This window comes from Protopterus annectens, chromosome 3.part0 (genome assembly GCF_019279795.1).
Source record: "Protopterus annectens isolate FY-2018-M chromosome 3.part0, PAN1.0, whole genome shotgun sequence".
NCBI classification, from domain to species: domain Eukaryota; kingdom Metazoa; phylum Chordata; order Ceratodontiformes; family Protopteridae; genus Protopterus; species Protopterus annectens.
Window position 1 is genome coordinate 1,873,822,362 of NC_056731.1, and position 15,504 is coordinate 1,873,837,865.

At 36.0% G+C, this 15,504-nt stretch overlaps 1 protein-coding gene and 1 long non-coding RNA gene across 2 annotated transcripts in view; one reads left to right on the plus strand and one right to left on the minus strand.

The window, feature by feature from the left end:
* Window positions 1-7,970, minus strand: part of PPP1R9A (protein phosphatase 1 regulatory subunit 9A) — a 2,260,036-nt gene extending 2,252,066 nt beyond the window's left edge. Inside the window, exons 1-2 of the mRNA XM_044065941.1 lie at window positions 7,749-7,970; window positions 2,518-4,115 (exon numbers count right to left, since the gene is read on the minus strand). Of these exons, the coding sequence (XP_043921876.1) occupies window positions 2,518-3,993 (1,476 nt within the window). The 5' untranslated portion in view covers window positions 3,994-4,115; window positions 7,749-7,970. The remainder of the gene's footprint in view (window positions 1-2,517; window positions 4,116-7,748) is intronic.
* Window positions 7,971-8,274: 304 nt separating this feature from the next.
* On the plus strand, window positions 8,275-12,696 carry LOC122797142. Its single transcript, XR_006364033.1, has 3 exons — window positions 8,275-8,620; window positions 9,662-9,818; window positions 10,104-12,696. It is a non-coding gene; the product is annotated as an uncharacterized LOC122797142 (long non-coding RNA).
* The last annotated feature ends 2,808 nt before the right edge of the window (window positions 12,697-15,504 follow it).

A 15,504-nucleotide genomic window follows, 5' to 3' on the forward strand; every position in this document is an offset into this window, starting at 1 on the left:
TTTACACAATATGATCCACTTGAACCCTTCATCGAAGTGGGCTGAGTTATGTTGTGATTTAATATAGTATATTTAGTGATATTGGGTAAAAATTCATTAATTTATCAGTGTGCAAGTCTTTAATATTTTTGTGTTTTAACATGTGGGTAGTCCGTTTATGGACTTCAAATTATGTATGTTTCTTTAAATTTTTAAATTTCTTAAACATTTAATTGGTGTCCCAATTAAGGGAGGATTATATAAGGCTGGGTTTTATGATTATGTGTGTATACGTGTTTTGTATTCTGAAGAAGTCCCTATTCATTAAGGGAAGAAAGCGCTTAACCTTGTGTACTATCTATAAATAAACTGTGGATTTTTTACTGTTGCTGTGGCTACAATCACACAGAATGACAGGGTACCTAGGCAGGGGAACCCAATCTAGAACAACGATGATTATTCTGTTTTTGAAAAGCAATCTTGTGAGCCTCTATATGAAGATACATACTAGTATTTACAAAACCTCACAGAAGGAGAGAAAGAAATTAGACTGGTTGAACGTTTACTGAAAAGAGCTACAAGCATACTGAATAGAATATTAGGGTGGAACTACATTGATAAATTTAAAAAATAAGTAAGAACACTTTGGGAAAAAGAAGGAATACGGCAGATAAGATGTGATAATCCAAATGGATGATAAAGGCATGAAAAGGAACACAATTAGTGGAATAAGGGGTCATAATAAGGAGGTTGTAGATACAGCACAATTTACACATTAGAAGAATACCTTAGAAATTGCTGGAAAAAAATGTACTTACAATGTAATTCCATTACCAGTTTTAATATTGCTCTGGGCAATACAACTAATAGTTTGTGGTGTGGGACTGAAGCATCTACATGCTCCATTTATCGCATGGATTGGATGGACATCAAATCCTTTCTTGTATATTCTTTATAAACTTTAGAATATGTTTCTGTATGAGAGAGAGATTATGTGCAGTAGGATGACTAGGTCCATGTCTGACAGATGTGGGGTGATGTCATTCTTTAAATGATTGTTTCAAATAATCTGAATATACAACACCTTCAAAATCAACTGACTGCTATACAGAAAGCAATAAAAGTAAAGGGTGAAAACACAGGAAAATATATAAAGATTAACATATTTCTCTGATTCAACAGCAACGAACACTACATTCAAAAAGAAATAGTAAACAGAAAACCGTGGACCCAAAATCTTAAACCATGTCATGGCAGAAAAACTAATAAACTTGACCTGACTAAAACAGTAGAGATGCTTTAACGTACTGCAAATTTTCAATAGATTTTTAGTGAACCAATCAGCAATGATATATGAACTGTAAGAAAATGCAAAAAAACAAGAAAAGCATTCAATGTCCTTCATGACACTCTAACAATTTCAGTATCAGCATTTTCTTTACTCATCTGTCAATTCATATCAGACTCTAATATGTTTAAAATCTGATAGCAAAATCCACATGCATGCATTACACAATTGATACAGGAGTAACATTACCTCATATGACTACATACATACTATGCATACGTGCAGACAGACAGTACAATATAGATACCCATGTATAAACATATCTATGTATATAACCCATTAGGTACATGCATATATTAGTAATATTTGCCAAAAACAAGGCTAACCTTTTGAAAAAATCACAAGTAAAAAAAAATGTATTACTTATATATGCTCATATATATTGATAGATATAGACAGACAGATATACACAAACAAATGTACATATCTACTTATGTTCCATGTCATGTGGTTCAATGGACTTGAGACAGAATAAAAATGCTGCAAGCCCACTAGTCTTTTCAACTGACATGTTTTCCTAATATTGTTTGGCATGATGGGTTCAGTTCCCAGCACTCATGCTCTTGTTGTAACTAACTCAGGTCAGTGTGCACTGGGGACGAGAAGAAATCTGCTTTGTAGATCCTCTTCATATGATTATGACCTTTTCAGTAAATTGTCTGAAAGTGCTGAATTTCAGAGCTTTGGTAATCTGTAATTCTCCACATATACATATTTGTGTATCATGGGTGTGTGTATGACTATATTTATTTGTATACACAAATGTATGTATATATATATATATATATATATATATATATATATACACACACACACACACACACACACACATACATTCTTGGGCACGTACATACAGATACAAACATATATACAGATACATAAATAGATGTAGCTATATTGCACATGCAAATATGTATTACATAAATGCTTGTGCATTTATGACTGGAAATATAATATTTTCTAAACATTTACAATTTGGGCTAAATGGTCACTATTTCTTTCATTTCATTCAGCTCTTAAAAACTCCCATTAACTGCACAATAAAATAACAGCCATGCAGCATGTTTCCTCATAAAAAAATCCAGACGAAACAACCATTCATTTTTATCACATTTTAGTTCATGCCATAAGCATAAATGAAAATGGATGACACATAATACTTAACATATTTATCAAAAAGTACAACTTACTTTTATAGGGGCAGTGCTGAATTTAATTTTTCTGTTTTCTGGAGCATCTTCCTCATCTGGCAAACCAGAAATTTCAGTAAATCCTGTGTCTGGCTCATAGTCATGTTCATCGTCATCATCATCTTCTTCTTCATCCTCATCACTATACTGCCTGTCATCCTGTTCTGTGCATGTTTCCCCCCACAAGGAATTATAGCCACCCTGTATCCTGTACACATCACCATCACTAAATCCATACCTCTGCTGAATAAAAAGGTTCTCTGTGGCCACCTTTTCCCTTGTGTCCACTGGTGAGGGGTGTGAAGCATCGGCAATAACATCAGTAACTGATTCTTCACTTGTTGATGAATCTCTCTGAACGGCCACAATTTCAGCTCTAACAACAGCGGCCTTCAAATCTTCGGAGCTAAAATACTGCTGATTCCCAGATGTATCAGGCACTTTATTTTCAAGGTTTCCAGTACTGAAATCAGCAAACCCAACTTCACTTGTGATGTTAGTCATTTCTTCTTTACATGAATGCTCAACAGGGCTATGAGTCTCTTCATTGTTTATTTTTATTTCCTGTTCTCTGTTTGACTCTGCGGAAGTATTTACAGTGACCCCAGTGCTGCAAGTTGAAGGTGGTATGTTTAGCTGAGAATTACAAGTGCTGACTGGTTTTGAGTTCTGTTCCACAGCACAGTAAGTCTTTTTATCTGCTGTTGGTTTTGATCTAGAAATGTCATCATCTTCATCTGGGGTGAGTCTGTTGGGGGATGCACTGAATGGATACGGTCCAGTTACAGAATACTGATCTTCTTTACTAGACTTTTCAATGATTTTTATGTTACTTGGATCGACATTTTCAAATACTGCACTGAGCTGGCTTACTGTTGGGGAAACCACTTCCGTTCTTGAATTTAGACTGTCCAATGAATCTGTGCTTCCCCTGCTAGACTTAGACCCATGCCACTCATCCAAGAATTCATTAGATCCTTTCCTTTCCTTTTTTAAGGAATACTGGTTCAAAAATGCGGCTTCACAGCTGTTACGTTCAAACATTTTTCGAGTTTCAGTAAACTTAGAATAAGAGGGGCCATCATGTTTTGTATCACATCTACTAATTCTCTCTGAAACCGCTGAATCCAGTTTAGCAGCAGTATGATCTGAGTTTTCAAAAAGTGAATGAGGTTTAGCTATTTTTTGTGGTGGTGCATCTCCTTTAGGTTTTGACTTGGGATGTGATGCAGCATTTTCATTGGGCTCCATCCCCATCTGCATAAACATGTTCTTGATTCTGTTGACATGGGATCCATATTTCCTCCCCCTAGTCTGTTGAGAGTTTCCTGACTCATCTTTGGGATTCTCTTCACCATCAATTTTAGGTTTGTCAAAGGTGCTTTTTAGTGCTTGGAACTCAGTCCTGTAAGCATTCCGGTGAGGAGAGGCACTTCGGAGTGTTGTCCTTTCCATCGATGCTTCTGCTTTCATCATGTTTATTTCAGAAATACAAATACAGTTGACATAATGACAGAGTTTTCTGACAACCTTCTGTCACTGCAAGGGTTTTTGCATTCTACTCATACTCAATCCAGAGAATTAGTTCAGTCATTCAGCTAGGAAAAAAATAATACACAGTTAGTCTCAGTCGATAAAGCTACAACAGGAAATACAGAGATAATGATATTTAAGTGCACTAACATAACTGTAATTTTGAAACTAAGAGATGTTTAAGTCCATATGTACCATTACAGTACCATCATACTGAATAAAATATTTCACAAACTGTATTTTGCACATATATACTAATACATACTTCAATGAAACACAATGCAATGACTACTCCACCATTTCTGTTCCTTTTAATGTGCAGTTCACAAGTCTGTGTCGAAATATAACCCACCCACAGAAACCCCATACTGACACACATATAACTATCCTGTCACCACCATCACAATACACAATGCAACATATGATGTAAGAAACTCCACTTTCTAAATAACAGTATGCAAAAAAACTCATGAACATGTCAATACTGAGATTAGCAGGTTCTGCTGGAAATGAGCCAATATTTATTTGAATAATGTTAAATGAACCTGGGTTCATCTTATTACCAATACATATCTGAAATTAAAACTAAAAAAAATCTTCAAAACCCTATCCAAATACAGGCTCATATACACTCTTTCTACAACCTGCACCAAACAAAAGAGAAGAAACATTCATAATGGAATTTTCTCTATTTACATAGATTTAAGACACTTTTCATTCAACAGAACAGTTTTAGAAATAAGGCATATGTAATAAGGCATATGTAACAGTAAGCTCAAAAACCCCAGACTATGAAGCTTACATAATTAATGAAGGAAGTCTCATGGGAGCCATTCATATGGGTCTCATGTGACAGCATACAGAATAGCAGATTATACAATGCAATATGTTATTCTTCAACATAGTAATAACTGATCAAAGCATAATGCTCTCAGGTAATTTCAAAGTTAATAGCTTGCCAAAAAATGCATGGTCAAGGCACATATAGGTATTTATACTTGTTTAACAAGTGTAAGGGATCAACAACTAGGGCTTCTACAATTAAACAAATACCAGCCTCTTTAGGTCATCAATTTGCATAAACCAAATTACTTTTGCTCTGCTCAGCTTGTGTACAGATGGGGCCGCTACTATATGCTATACAAAGGCTTACAAGTCTCTTAGCTTTTACCAACAGAACAGAACAACTTTTTTTTATAAAAAGCAGAATATTCCACTTGCCACTGTACCCCTTAACACTTGAAATCTTTCCTTTCTTCACTTACTCACTCCTCATTCAGCTTAGAATTCTGCATAATTACCCCTTGCAAACTACATGCATCATATGCAAAACACCCACCAACCTGAGTATCTTAGTATATTACATATAACCTGCTTCCTCACAAACCTGCATATGATTCAGCTCTATGCACCTCGTTTGCCCCAAGGCTTTCCCATTCTAAACTTTAAAGCCAGCTATGCTGTACGTTCCTCTAACAAGCAAGATCATCACTATAATCTATGTTCCATACTACAGTAGCTCTTCTGGTCTAGTAAATACCTTATTATTGAAAACACTAACTAAAACACTTAAGACACATGGCGACACCTTAGCTCTTAATCACCAATATCTGCTACATTCAGTCTCTTCTGACTTAAACCCAAAAACACCAAATAATTTAGGACACTGGTGTTCTAAACATGACCCTTCAAATGCAGGTGCATAATTAACTAAATGTTTACAGTTGCAACACATGTAGCGTCACTAAGCTACAAATCTACAAAATTGATTGGTGGCATACTATACTACTCTGCAAGATATACATTCGTAATACAAACTGATTCTCTGCTAGCCAACATTCCTTATTAAATGGCAACAAATATACATGCATCTACCCTAACTACATGAAACCACAAACACCAAATACTGTAATGCACAATTATACCATGCTTCTCCTGTGCTACAGTCTTTGTACAAAGCTGTTATTTTTCTAACCATATTGTGAAATAGGCGACTATCTATTAGTACATTTAACTCAGTGGCATCAGCAAAGCATGATTCACACATACACAGATGTGACTGGTGGTGGGAGGGAGAGTCATGCTCTTATCCAAATAAACTCAAAACTGCAATGCAGTAAATACACTTAACCTTTCAGGTTAACAAGTGGTCTTCACCCATTTACTATAAGAGTTTCAACTAGAAAATGGTGCTAGGTTCAAATAATGTAAACAACCACATTTTGTTTAATTGTCTGCATTTGTCACCCCATCTTATTAGAAATTAAAATGAACCAGAATAAACCATGATCTATATGAAATTCCATGAACATGTGTTTTAGGCAGACCAATGCCGTTTCATCACAGGAGATGGGCAAGAACATTAGACAACACTCAGGACACTGTCTGCATCTGTCACAAGTTTTACATCTCTCTATCATAATGAGAAAACAAAGCTTTACTGACTCTGGGCTTAAATGTAGTGGAATATCCTCATGAAGTGTTGTTACCCTAACCACAGAGTGAGTATGTACCTACAATGCACAAGATGAGTAAAAGGGGTAATGAACAATCAGGAAAAAGGCAGGAGGCAAAGCTGAACGTTTGTTCAAATGTAAAAAATAAATAAATCTGAAGTGTATCGGATTAAGAACCCACAGCAACCCCAGTAACACTGTCAGTGCAACACTTCAAGAAGTCCACAAGGTTAGGACATTACATGAATGTATTTTCTAACTTATCTGTTTACTGCCATTTTAGGTGATGAAATAGTACTTCCGCGTTACGGTAATATAAATACTTAAAGGAGTGTAAAGGAAATGCTGCATTACAACAAGCCAGACTATTATCACTGCACAAGTTATCTGACGAGCACCTGCATTAAACTTTACACATGTGAACTTGGGAGGTATCCAGCAGTGGTGAGTCAGACAACCCCATACTGTACTATATGAAAACAAAAAAGAAAAATGCCAGATATATTTTAAATAAAAACGAGTTGAAATGTACACCTTATGGTTAAGTGTCGCTGCCTGCTGCACGATTCTGCATTCTGCCTGGGAAGCCTTTTAACCGAAAAAAAGACTAGTTTATGTGTTTGTCACCCCACATGAGGTAAACAGTAATTTTACTCACATCAAAGCCAACCGCAGCTGCAAAACCCATAATCAAACGACAGAAAGTACCAGCGCAATGTGGTAACCAATCTGTCATGTCCAAAGGAGGTGACATAAAGCTGATCAAACTAATATTGGAAAACATATGTAACCAATGTCCAAATGGGCGCATAAAGGGAGAAGCTAATATTACTGAAAAATGTTATTAATTTATGTCATTAGTTGTACTAATGTGACACAGATACCACTGTGACCTACTAACTGGCACTCAGTAGTATTGTGAATGATGGCTGCAACAAAATTATAAACCAGAGAGGACACCGCAGCATCACCCAAACCCAGTGTCAAACATGCCCGGTACAAAGCAAAATCATCATCCACACGTACAGCGGTCTTACAATAAACACATTAAATAAAAAATAAATCTTCTGCGTAGTTCGCTGAAAGAGCCACACATTCTGGTTAGCCTCTTTCCATGGTATATAAAAAACGTTCCCATTAATTCAAGGTTCGGCCACCTTGCGGATGATAAAACCAGTGGCAGGGAGGGTTTGGATAGCAATTAAGCTTTCTCCTCAAAAAGGGGACAATAGAGTCACTTACGTGTCTGTCAGTGCCTCCGAACTGTAATAAGACAAAAATCTACACACTGCATAATAACATCTCAGCTTTTTTTTCCCAACGGCACCTTTTCCTGCTCTTCTTTAAAAACGCTTACTGGACACAGGCGAGGGAATGCAGATGTGTGGATGCTTTCCCCTCAGGACCGGTATCCTGACTACTGACAACCTGTACGGGACGCAAAATCTGTCAAGCCGACCTCCAACTCCGCTACTCCACGCCATAGCAGACAACACGACACTACCAATATTTAAAAGCAGGGGGTACTGGTATGTTTTTTCCTGAAAATACTCACTCTGCTGTCACATACAACGAGAAAGCAAGTTCCATAGAATTATAATTAACTATTTCTAAGATGCTGCTGTTGTTTTTCTTACATTGTTTTGTAAAATGATAACTTGTTTCTGTGTTCAGATCACAGGTATACCTTTATCTTCGTGAATGGTTTAGGCTAACACTGAGAGGTTGAACCGCGTTTCTGTCGAGTACAAATACCAGAAGAGAGAGCGTTGAGGTGCGCGTGAATTGAATGAAGCGGAGATTTGTTCCCTCGGGCTACTGAAACTGTGGGACGTTGAATTGCCATATATCCTTATCGTCGTTTGAGCATCCTTTAATAATTTTACACTACAGTCCTTGGTTTCTCCGTAGTTATATACGATTGTTTCATTTTAAGGACTCAGGAGTGTGACATGATGTTTGTGACAGTCGTCGGCCTTGTGGTCTTATATTTAAGGAGTGATTTTTCAGAGTTTTATGTAGGCAGCCTCCAGTAGTAAATTAATAAAGATAATAATACAACGTGGTTCAGTTTCAACATGCTGGAAGTCAAGAGTTTTTCATATGATACGTTTGTAAGTTAAGTTCTGTAGTCTCTCAGACACTCTTTTTGTAATATTTAGCAAACAGCACTTGTTTGCAGAAGAGAAAGGTGCTTCTAGTAGGAAGTCTCTAAGTGACTGTGCGAGAGCTCAGTAGGTGTAGACCTCGAAAACCAGATACAATAATAGGTTTTGCATTAGCATGTATTTTCTAAAGAATATGCAGTCCGAACTCAAACATTAGTTATTTAGTGATTTCAATCCTTGTCTTCGGTGATTTGCTATAAGTCCGCAAATGTAATGAGAAACAGTCCGAAAATACGTGTTAAAATCTAGAAAATCTGCAAAATGTGGGACATTTGAGAGGTATGCCTCCACGTGGTTTTGTTTGTTATAGCTAAGTATGAAGAAAGTCACGCCAGTTCTACTTCTGCCCAAGTAATACAGCAAGCAGTTTTTTTTAACAATCGCTGGTGAAAAGGTTATATATAGTGAGAAACAAAGACCTCCCCCAAAAAACATTGTTTTTAGAACGTAATATATTACATTTTCCACCATGTTCTGTACTTTATTTAACCACATAAAAGCTTTGAGCATTTTTAATATAGTTTCTTTGTATACACAATCGAAATCCTTTGAACTAGCTTCGTATGAGTATGTTCTTGAACCCTGCGCTTAACTACTGCTGTTCAATGAAAGTCTTCCCCTGGCAATGTAGTCGTAATGGTGTGACTTTCTGAAATGGGAATCTGAATGAGGACTCTCCATTACTTTTCTAAATAGCAGTATGATATTTGGCCTTCCTTCCACTTTTGATATTTGTGTACTTACGAGCATCTCATTGAGTGTAAACGGTGGTCATCAGTGTCACACATGCATGTTAGGCACACACGCATCCAGAGATGAACAGGTATTATACAATCTGTTCATGAGTCTGTAATTTCACACAAAATATTGGCCACAAAACTGTGGACATTTACTGTAGATGTTTCACATCTCAACTAAATGTTCAGCCCTTGCTAAATTATTCGTGTTGTTTCAGACATAAGCGTCATTAAAACACTTTTTTTCTAGCCTTTCCACAGTATCAGTTATGAAGAAGGTATTAAAACGGATTTGACTCAGGCTGATTTGTGTTGCAACTTCATAGTCACGTTTTGTTTATCTTAGGATGAGCAACATTCACCAAAAGCCTGTGTGTATTCTTACCAGCTACTACTGTACTTCAAAGGTAAGTTGCCTAAGCTTTTATGGCCTGTTTTTCAGTAGTGGCATTTCTTTGTTTTAGTGTTATGTCACAGTTTTTTTAATTGTAGATTCACAGTTAAAAAAATGAGCATGCCACAGGTAATGACAGCAACATACCATCGGTACAGTAGTTGCTGGTTAGTTAGTACTGCTGCTGCCTTGCATCATTAAGATTGTAGGTTGTGTTCATGGCATCCGTTTGTGGTGGTTTGCATGTTCTCCTCATGTATTTATAGATTTCCCTAAGGTACTCTTTTTTTCCTTTCAGAGAGAAGTTTAAGTTGACCAGCTTTTAGAAAATACTTTGTGTGTTGCTTATGAGCGTTATGCAGCTGAAAACTCCACGTATCTGGCCAACAGAAGAGTACAGGACAGTTTACTCAAGCAAGATTAAATGAAACTGCCATTTCTAATTAATTTGCCCAGAAACTGAAGATATCAAATGATTTTGACATTGAAGGAAAAAGCAGTACTGCATGTAGCACAGAGCTTGAGCTTTCTGGGGTTCTCCCCATAACAGCTTAACAGGCTGACACAGTATCTCAAGAAGGATACAGATGTGCATACTGCTTCTTTTTGATGCTGATATTTATTCATTCATTTGAATCTGTTAATCAGAATAGGGGCACTGATCCATCTGGACCATTTTCAGAACCTGACTATGACTAAGACAATGCTGCATGCAGCTAAGAAATCAGACTTTGTGGGGCTTCCCCCAATAATCACTTAGCAGGGTCACACTGTACCTTTAGAAAAGTGCGTTTCTAATGCTTACTTGCATCTTTGATGCTGACCTTTATTTATATGAATTTGTTAATCAAAATGAGGCACTGTTCAGTCAAGACCATTTTCAGACCCTGCCTATGAGTGCATAGTCAGATTTAATAAACAGCATAGAAAAAATAATGAGATGCAGAGAAAATTATGAATGACATGTAAAAACAAAATAGAAATAAACATGGTCAAATTAAAATATTGTAAAAAGACCTAAACTAAGCGCATAGACATTTGGGTAAGCAGAATTATAAAAAGTAATGCAGTATAAGCAAAATAACTGTAATAATCAACTATACTAAAAGAGAAGTATTTTATTTGTGATTGTTTACTGGGGTTGTGCACTGATCAAAACTGACCATTTACAGATATAGTGTAGGTGAAGTAGTTCACAAAACAAAAAAAATAATAAGAGAGATTGTATACAGCCATTAATAAAAGTGAAGTAGTGCACAGTTAAAATATACAAAATAATGTCTTCCACTATGAGTAAAAAAGCGAATTCACAGATGATCGGATTCCCCAAACTGCATTCACAGAAAATAAAAGTGCCAAAAAACAAGCCTCGTACCTCCCCCAAACTTATATATACCAACACTGTGATTGCAACAAATTGAAGAAGGTAGAAATTCCCCCCAAAAGAGAATCGCTTCCAGCACAATTCACCAACGGTGATTTCCTGTGGAGGAGCTCCACTCATCGACAGGTTGAACTTCAGGTCACTGAAGCTCAAGCATTCAATCTTCATCCACCAGTAGGTTGCCCAAAATAATAAGAAAGGTCATACAACAGACACTATTGAAAGTTGCAAACAGTAGTATGGTACTTAATACAAAACTTATGAAAAATTAAAAAAAAAGATGTTTTGTTTTACCAATGGCATATGTTGTGGGCATTGTTCATTGATGTTTAAGGAGTGTTCACAATAGTAGTAAAGTTCCATAGCTATAAGAGAAGTAGATAACGTGAAGAGACCATGGAAGAGAGAGTAGAGAAGTTGAAATATGTTTAAGTGATGATGTATATCGATGTACAAAGAACATTTACCCACAATATACTACCGAGCTGAATTGTTTAAAATGGAAGAAGACATAACATCTAAAACAAGAAGAAAAAAAATTATAAAAGTATACATTGCATAATTAGCTGTCTAGTTACAATCTAAATCAGAAATAAGAAAAATGGTGAAGTAAGGAGGATGGGGAGAGGAAAGTATAAAAGTGGTCTAATGTAAAATAATTACATGTGTTTTGAAAGAAGAAATATATGTAATTAATGAAAATGGAAAGGTGTGGCTTGATTATTTAAAGGGTAGACATCCCTGAAGCATTTATATTTGGTTGAATCATGCATGTAATTTTTAAAGGACGTACTTATGACAAGATAGGATTTACTAATCTTTAGGTGGACAGGAAGGACTTCCAAAAGTGCGGAAGCAGTTATGAAAAGTCTGTGATTGCTGCAAAAAATTGTTATAAGAGGGATGGGTTTGGACGGAAGAGATCTTGGAAAGTACTGAAAAGACCTGATTGAAGAATGGAAAGGTATTTTTAAGTTTGTGCAACAGGGCAACTAGAAGAAAGCCTGCAGTTTGCTGAATTGGAAGTCGTTTGGCTTTGGCTAAGATGGATCACTGTTTGTGTGTATGTGTTTGTAATGAGAGGCCAAAATAGCAAGTCCACAGATTCTGTTAACAATTACTTGAAGGAGTGAGGCTTTTCTTTGAAACACCTGCAAGGACATATTCAAGTTGAAAAAAGCAGAATCCATTTTCCAGTAAATAATTTAGATACAGAAGCCAGAGTATAAGAAATTCTCCATGCCCATAATGAGAGTTTATTAATTTTAGTCTTAGTAACATAAATATGATGATAAAAGTTAAGTTTAGGATCAGGCCAAATCCCTAGCAACTAAAATATTCTGTATTTTGCATCAAAATATATACAGTCAAACTCCATTTGCCATTTTTTTGGGGGGTGGCTAACCTTTGATTGGTGACAACATTTCTTTCTTTTTCCTGTTGTTAAATATGACTTGCATATTGTTGAACCACTATCCCAGTAGGAGAGGAGAAAAGCAAGCTATTCGAGGAGGTTTTTTTTTTTTTTTTTTTTTTTTTTTTTTGCTGTGAGAGGGCAAGCCAAATTCAACAGAGAAATATCTGATGCATATATATGTATGTGTATATACATAAACAGTTATATGACTACTCAGCAAATAAATAAATAAAACAGGTAATGGTAAATTAATTGTATAATGTACTTATTTAACTAAAAATTATGATGCCTTAATCAGGTTAGCAGCTTTATTAATCTTTCATGCTGTTCTTGCGTCAGATCTCATGCTAAAAGATCAAAACCTTCCAAATTTTCAGTTGCCTGTGCACCATCTTTTTAGACCACATTTGGTGCTGATGAAATACTACTAAATGTGCAGAATTTGGATATTTCTTCATCTGGTTTTATCTGTCAAAAAGCTTGGTTTGCATCATGTACTGATCAAAGTTTAGAAGTTGGCATTCTTGGGCACATTTATTCAAGTAGTAAGGAAAAGGTAATGCTCTCTCTTTTAATTGCTTTATTTAGATGTTACAAACCAATGCAAATACAAATCTTGTTCTTCTTTACAAGAGTAACTATACTCATTACCCATTCTGTTTATCTTCTCTTCAAATTTATTTATGAGTTTTGCTGTTACTTTTACACAACTATGCATCGTTGACACAGCATTAGGATTTATTTGTATGCAGTACTTTTTCTTGGAAGCTTCCAATCCACAGTCCTCCAGGATATCATTACTGTGGCTCTGCAGAGAGTCTGGAATGTTTCTGAAGCTTTATGAAATATCAGATACATGATTTAGTTTCATAATGTGAATTTATTTTGCTGTGTTTAGTTTCTCACAAACCAAACCATCTAAAATATTGGGAGGATTCACTTCTTTTAATACAAGTATTTGAAAACAAATAATATTGTACATTTTCCTTAGTTTGACATGATGGCAGTTTCTGACTATATAGTGACATCAGATAGCCAGAATAAGTTTAACAATGTACCTTCAGTTGTCTATTCATTCTCCATCAACTGGCATAATCCATATAAAGGTCTCTAAGGAGCTGAAGCCTATCGTATCACACAATGGTCACAAGGCTATGAACAAATCCTGAATGGGGTGCCAAATTGTTGCAGGATTCAAGCACATTCACTCAGATATTGTATCTACACCAGTTAATAATTTAAACAAAAGGCAGTCCAACTGTAGCACACAACTCAAATGTGAGAAGAAACTGGAGCACTTGGAAAAAAAAACTGTGTGGACATAGGAAGGATGTGGATACTCCAATCGGAAGATGTTAACACTTGTCCTGCTGTGCCACACAGTATGTTCTACTGTCAGTTATTTAACCCCTTAAATCATGAGCATTTTCAGAAGGTCTGTCCTTAGAATACTTTTTGAGGCACCCCATGCCAGTGTCATATTGCTGCCAAATAATTTTTTATGCCGTAAGTTCTCTCCCCTTACACACACTTATAATGTCTATGGATGGGCATACAATTGATACATCATACTTCCTCCTCTATGTCTTAGCCAGTGCCCTGACTTCCTGTAGACAACCCCCCCATATGTCTCAGGCAACCATGAACTGTGTCTGAGTACATGGCCATCCTCGTCTTGCCAGCACTTCAGACACTCAAGCCACTAATCGTACCTTGGTTGGCTTGGCCATGATCGGGAATTTATTCCTCTGTGTAATGGCACTAGCTTGTCTTCAGAAAAATGGCTATTTTTAGCACTTTTTGCACTTTCTGTTTAAAAGCCTATACCTCCAAAATATTTCAACATTTATGCATGACATTTTCAGGGAATGCAGTTTGGATACTTATTTATAAAGCAACATTGGACAGGGCTGCTATCCTCAAAGGCTGTAATTTAGATTTTAATGAAAATTTTAGTTTGTTAATGTTTGTTTTTTGCTACACATATGTAAAGAATACAGAGATAAGTTTTATATAGAAACACATACTGCTTTTAGGTCTGAAATCACACCAAGGTTATATAGTTACATTTGTGATAGTATTTGTGTATTTTATTCTTTCTACTTTGAATATTACTAGAAGCTAAATGTTTGTTTTCTGCTAACTATTTTGTAAAGGTAGTACCCTGTCATTTTATGAAGGTCATTCTGGCACAAATTACACCCTAACTTCAAATGGCAATAACGCAGAACTGCTTCAAGATACTAATTTTTTACATTTTCAGGACAAGACACCTTAAAATCTCATTTTCATTTTGGTTTCCACAATTGCCCATGATTCATTAAACCTCAATATTGGGGTATGTTGTATTTTGCAATTTTTATTCAAGTAGGCTCACTCTGTGTTGTGAATTGTAGTTCAGCTCATATTGGGGTGATTTTTTGGTTTGTCAGTGCCTCTTTAATTTTATGTAGCTTCTTTATTGGTGGCAGTAATAACCACGGAATTGTTGCAGACCATGATTTGGCTAATATATTTAATATCAGTACTTGGCTCCACCAAACAGTACAATTCCATGGTTCTAATACTTAGGAATTAGGTAAGTGGTGCAAGAATCACTTAACAAATTGGAGAATATACTATTGAAAATTAAAAAAAAACTGCAAATTGGAAACACTTATTTTGTGGAGAGTATAAAAGCAAGAAGGGTACCGAAGAGTCTGAGAACTTGGAAATTTTCTAGCAGTTTGGTGATAAATTCCCCACCACCAGAAGGAGCTACTAGAACTCTTTGATCAACAAGGATGCAAACTACTTGAATTATTGAATCTGATGTCGTAATTCTTTGTTCATTCCTTACTATTAGGACTTTGGTTCCATTCTCGGAACCGATACGGCCGTTTCTAAGCTCGAGCCAGC